Here is a 6,171-nt window from a genome sequence, read left to right on the forward strand (position 1 = left end):
TAATATTTTTAAATTATATATAAATATATAAACATAGATAGAAAGTTCAAAGTAGATATGTCTGATGCATTATCTGCTATACCATAAGAAATATTGAAATCAGATGTATATATATATGTTCCATAAATTCCAAAATATCATTGACTAGCATAATTGTCTATTTTGCATACATGCATAAGTATTCTACCCAGCCAACACAGCCAAGAACTAAGAACTAATAAACTGTTATAAAAAAATTAAGATTGATTTGAAAAATTCTAATAGGAATATGGATGAACTAAAACAACCCCCAACATGTAACTATTTGGCAATAGGAATATGAGTAGAATAGGCATATGTAAATTTTTAAAATTTAAAATCCTCTATTTGGGTGCACCAAATCGAAATTGTGAATAGGAATATGTATTCCAATTTTGGTCCAAAAATGAACATTTGCAATTCCACCTAAATAGGTGGAATCGGAATGTGTATTCCTCTTCCAGTTTAATTTATTTTAGAAAATATAAAATTTTGGATCCGTGAATTCCCCATCAAATTCCAACTGAACCAAACAAGAATAGGAATACCTATTCTTATTTTCTATTTTAGAATAATGATTCCAAATTATGTATTCCTATTCTCATATTCTCATTCCCGCAACCAAACTGACCCAGATTTTTACCTCAAAGAAATTCCATGCTCCCCTATAGGTAAACCAAATTTGAAATTGGAAAACAAGTGTGTTCAGTGTGAGTCTGAGAAATAACATTCTCTACGTTCAATTTGACCAGATTCGGTTCAGCCATTCCTGCAAATAGAAACCCACCCCAATAGAAAGCAAGGGAGTACGGTCTAATATAACTGCATTCATTTCCCTCTCTATTCATGCAATTCCTGCCTCTGCAAAGGGAGCGCTGTCAGATGCGCAGGAAAACATTCTTGGCGTGTTGGTCGTGCAGTTGCAGTGAATGCTCATCTCCTCTGTTGATAAAGGCAAATGGGCAATCCTTCTCAGAAAGTGAAAAGAGGAAGAAAAGAGGAAGAGATGTTGATGGAGATGAAGAAGAATGTAGCGAGAGGGTGTATAAAGAAGACGGCGGGGCCATGGATTGTGAGGCGGGCGTCGGCGAAGGGAGGGAAGGAGAGGAGCGGGTGGAGAGTTCCGTCTGCAAAGGAGAGAGAGAAAAACAGAGAGAGGGAGAGGTTCCGCCGGGCTGTTGCCGCCAACATATTTGCAGGTCTCCGAGCTCATGGGAATTACTCTCTCCCCAAACATGCCGATCACAACGAGCTTCTCAAGGCTCTCTGCAACCAAGCCGGTTGGCACGTCGAACAAGACGGAACCACTTACAGAAAGGTTTTCTGCTTTCACATCCTCTCTTTTCAACACTCTTCACTTTCCCTCATTCTCTTCTCTCTCTTTTTGCCTTTTGCCCACAGAATTCGGGGATCAAGTTACCGGCGGCGGAGTCTCCCGGGACAAGCAGACCCAGTTCTTCAAGATGCCATATTTCTGAGCAACGCGAAAGATCGCAGATACAGAGCAGATTTGAACCCAAACTTGATGTGAGCTACGAGAGGGAAAATATGGGGAGGCCATTGCCATTGCCCATCTTATCGGAGTTCGTTTTGAATGCAGCTCATGATGCTGAACAGAGTAAGATGATGGGACTTGCTCAATCCTGTGCCTTCATCCCCCCCGCTGTACCCACCGGATTATCTTTATCTTGTGAAGGAAGAGAGTAATGGTTCATGCATTGTAAGTTTGCTTTTGTTGAAACAGGGTCAAGGTGTTTTGCAGGTGAAGTGAGTCTGTAAGTTTATGAGCTTCATTGGTTTGATATGAAATGGGTACACTAGTGCTTTGAGTCTGTAAGTATATGAGTTTTAATTGTTCGGTTTGAAATGGGTGAAGTCGAGCAATGTCTTTTCCCCTTCCTCTTTGGCAACCTACTCATAGTAAGCCACAACTTCAGCATCCTCTTTTTGTTTATTACTGAATTAAGCAGCAATAGCTTGCTTCCCTCTAGAGAAGTTGCAAGTTTATAAGAGGTCTTAGGGGTTTGGTGTGGATTGAATCTCATCAACAGCACAAGTAGGTCCCTGATATTTCACTTTTTAATAAATGTCCTATAAATTTCAACTAAACAAGTGAGGAGATTAATTTGACAATTTGTATTAACTATGTTGGTATATTTAAATTCTCGCATTTATGGTACGGGTGATATTCTTAATTTTTATTAGAGTTTAGAATTTTGTGGAGACAATTATTGGGGAGGGATATAGTAGTTGAGTACTTAAATTTTGTTTCTTAAAATCGTTAAGAGTATTCAAATGATTAAATTTTATAGAAATGTCTATAAATAAAACTTACTTCTACAAAAGAAAAGGCATAAATTCTCATAATGAATGTAAAAATAATATTGGATCAAATTGTGATCAATAATATTTATATATAAGACCTTGTGTATATAGGCAAGCTTAAGAGATTATTACACGAGACTGAAAATATTAAATGATGCAAGACACAACAAGTAAATGACAAAATGATAAGATCTTATGACAACTAAGACTTCTAGAACTATTTCTAGAACCTAAATGAATTAACATATGAATAGAACCTACTAAATGAAATAAGAAAATAAAACATCTTACTCACACCAACAAACCTCTTTAAGTGTAATTTAGGGAGAATGTGCATGACATACACTAATGTGAGATGTAAAGATGGATCCCAATCATTAGGCCATGTTAGATGACATGAATAAATGCAAGCTCTCACTAACAAAGAAAAAGAGGAAATCCAATGGGATAAACTTACTTCCCAAAAGAAAAAGAAAAATTTTCTCAATGAAGAATGAGAAGGAAAAAATCACAAATGAAGAAAAAGTCTCTCCATAGGAGAAAATGAAGAAGAAGATGAGGGAGAAGAGAAACCATGTAGGCTCCTTCACTACAAAATCTTCTACAATTATGGTAGATTATCATGAACAATTTATGTTGAAAATCATCTAATTTTGTTGAACAATAATCCTCTTCTTAGGAAGAAACAAAACCAAGATTGAGTGCAAGATGTCTTGTTATTTGTGAAAGACGGATGGGAAACTAAAAATAAAATATTATACATTTGAATTTTGATTTAATATCTCCATTTCAGTGTAAAAAAATGTTACAATCAAATCAAGGATTCTAAGCCACATTGATGAAAATGACATTACAAAATCTTCGAGAAACAAGTGTAGAACATAATCCAAGGAAAAATAATATCTCCTTTAAAGATAAAGATTCCTCCTCCAAATGTACTTAGTAAGATCCATGCTTATGTCAAATTATGAGGAATGATATGTGAAGAATAAACAAGAGGTTTGAATGTTCCCTCACAATTATTGAAGAACCATCTCCACCAAATAGAAGATGAAGGCAATTGATAATGTCTCTCAAATTGAAAATGTTGGACTCTACAAAAACATGTTATGTTTGCAAGTATTTATACCAAGTGGTCATTTGAAGACAATGTGTGTACTACTACACTATATCACAAGTAGTAATTATAGTAGTAACACAACCATCATTAAATGCAACAATAGATGGAAGAGATGAAATACTAGCATACTGTTGCAAATATAAGAGAGTAACTAAGAGGGGAGAGGTGAATCAGTCACCACAAAACAAAATCCTTGTCCCTTAGATGTCAATATAAGCTTTCACTTATCATGTAATATTGAATAACTCGATTAACACTAATATTATTGATGCTCGGTTAACAAAGTAATCTTAAGATTATTAATCAATTATATCCTTTAGTAACCTAGTTGTAGAAACATAAAGCATAAGAAAATAACATGAACATAGATGAAACCAAGATTTTGTAATGTCCCCGTCATAAATAAATGTACTTAATTAAACCTTGTTAATGGGCTGATTGATTTAATATATCTCGGACCCATTATTTAAATTTATTTGTTTTTGTAGGTAAGTGTGGTCATCAATTGTCTTTGTACACCCTCAGAAGGTTTACCCTACGGGTATTTAACCATGACATGTAGGTAGTTGTTAGGTATGCATTCTAGATGATTTTCTTTGTACTGCAAATTCTCATTGGGATTCTCTGTTGTTTGTCATTTCAAAAGTGAAATACCTTCCTTATTGGGCTTTCCAATTTCAGTGGGATTCAACCCTCACCTATTTCGTTCTACATTACTTGCTCATATCTGGCAAATCCATGCATCATCTTTGTTATAGATTCATACACACACGCGCGCGTGCGCACGCGCACACACACATATGGGTTCCATTGTTCTGGCATTAATTGTTTGGAAAATACATGTTTTGGCATCTTGTTCGTAACTCATTTTGCATTCACCACGTGGCTCTTGCATACCCCATGGCATAACAAAACATATCATATGACCTCCCAAAAGCAACCTTACGACTACTAGCAACTATCGTACAACTTCCCTAAGCTACCATTCTTCTAACATACATCCGGAATGAAAAATTATAGTGGTATCAGAGCTTTTTATTCTACAAGCCTATGGAAGTGAATGCAAGTTTACACTCAAAGGAGGAGGAAAAATTATAACCCTATTGATAGAATGACAAATCATCAAGATCCTATAGCAGAACTCATGAATCTTTTAAGAGAGCTCAATAGAAACCAAAGACAAATCAATGAAACCCAAAGGTTGATGCAGGAAACACTAAAGAAATTATCCAAGGGAAAGACAACAGGAGAACAAAATGGGCATAGAGATGACTCAGTTTTAGGAAGGTAAAATTTTCAACCATCTCACTCTCAACCCACAATACTCATCTTCCTTCTAAGGATGGAAGCATGATGCAAAGAAAGAGAGCCCACTTTTTAGGAAATACAAGAAAAACTTCGACAAGATTGGCAGAATACAAATATGGAAGGTGATATATCTTACAGAGACTATGTTGATCTAAAAATGAGATATTATGGTGAGGAAAATCATAGTTATTTTCATGATGATCTCAAGAGAAATATTGGAAAGGTAAACTTATCACCATTTGATGGATCTAGAGCCATTACTGTGCAATCATGGATTCTAAAGGAAGATGCCTATTTCCAACTCAATCCAATGCCCAAAGAGGAAGCAATCAAGTTCGCAAATCTAAAAGGAGTGGCACATGAGTGGTGGCATCATGGATTGGCCACTCTCAAACATGACTAAGTAACCTCTTATGTCGAGTTCACTGAGAGACACATTGACCATTTTGATGGGAAGGACCTTGAGCTAAACTTTAAAGATCTACCTCTATTAAAGCAAATGGGAACAATAGACAACTACATCATTGAGTTCTAGAGGTTGTTAGTATTAGTCACATACATCTCTAAAAGATGTGAAATTGTGTTATTCATGCATGGGCTGAGAGAGGCTTTGAGAGGATAGATCAAAGGGTTTAACCCATGTGCACTCAACAAAGCTATAAAGAAGGCATGACATGGTCACATCTTCCTCCAAAACTCACACAGCTACACCAACACCATCCCCACAAGAAGACAAAGACAAGGAACCAATTCAAAAAAACCTCTGTTTGATGAAGATTCTTAGCAAGAGCTCTAAAGGAAAAAACTTTGTTTTACATGTAAAGAACCATGGGGACTTGCTCATTGCTGCCTTAGGAAGGGAAAGATTCATTACATTGAGGTGATTCCTAATGATGACGAAGGAAAAATACCTACAACAACTGATGAAGAAATTACCTAGCAGGAAAGAATAAATACCCTGATACAAAAAGTAGGTTCCATTGCTACCCTCACTATAGCGACTAGAAGTGGTATCTTCAAGATTTGTGGCACACTTCATGAAAAATGAGTCCCAATCATGATTGATAGTGGTACCACACTCAATTTCATCAATTCATCTTTGGTCACTAGTAAAGGTTTGCACGCAGTTGAGCATGGAGGATTTGAGGTTAAGGTTCCTAGAGGAACCTTGTTACCTTGCACTCATGTGATCCCACAACTACAAATTTCCATGAGAAACTATACCATGACAGATGAATTCTTTGTCATAGATTTGGTTGATAGTGACATTATTTTGGGCATCCAATGGTTGGAAACTCTTGACCAGTACACCCAAAGTTTTAAAAGGATGGACTTTTCATTCGAGATGGATGGCAAGAAGGTGTTGCTAAGAGGAATGTCAAATAAAGGATCGAGGGAAG

The 6,171-nt window shown here is 36.3% G+C and overlaps 1 protein-coding gene across 1 annotated transcript; it reads left to right on the plus strand.

Annotated features, from left to right (window-relative positions):
- The first annotated feature begins 1,000 nt into the window (after positions 1-1,000).
- On the plus strand, positions 1,001-2,195 carry LOC149538717 (uncharacterized). The gene is made up of 2 exons (XM_089798895.1): positions 1,001-1,336; positions 1,420-2,195. The coding sequence occupies exons 1-2, from the start codon at positions 1,025-1,027 to the stop codon at positions 1,723-1,725; spliced, it is 618 nt and encodes a 205-aa protein (XP_089655021.1). The 5' UTR covers positions 1,001-1,024; the 3' UTR covers positions 1,726-2,195.
- The last annotated feature ends 3,976 nt before the right edge of the window (positions 2,196-6,171 follow it).

The sequence above is a fragment of the Cupressus sempervirens genome, chromosome 9 (genome assembly GCF_028749045.1).
Source record: "Cupressus sempervirens isolate cs-2001-9-10 chromosome 9, ASM2874904v1, whole genome shotgun sequence".
In the NCBI taxonomy this organism is placed as follows: domain Eukaryota; kingdom Viridiplantae; phylum Streptophyta; class Pinopsida; order Cupressales; family Cupressaceae; genus Cupressus; species Cupressus sempervirens.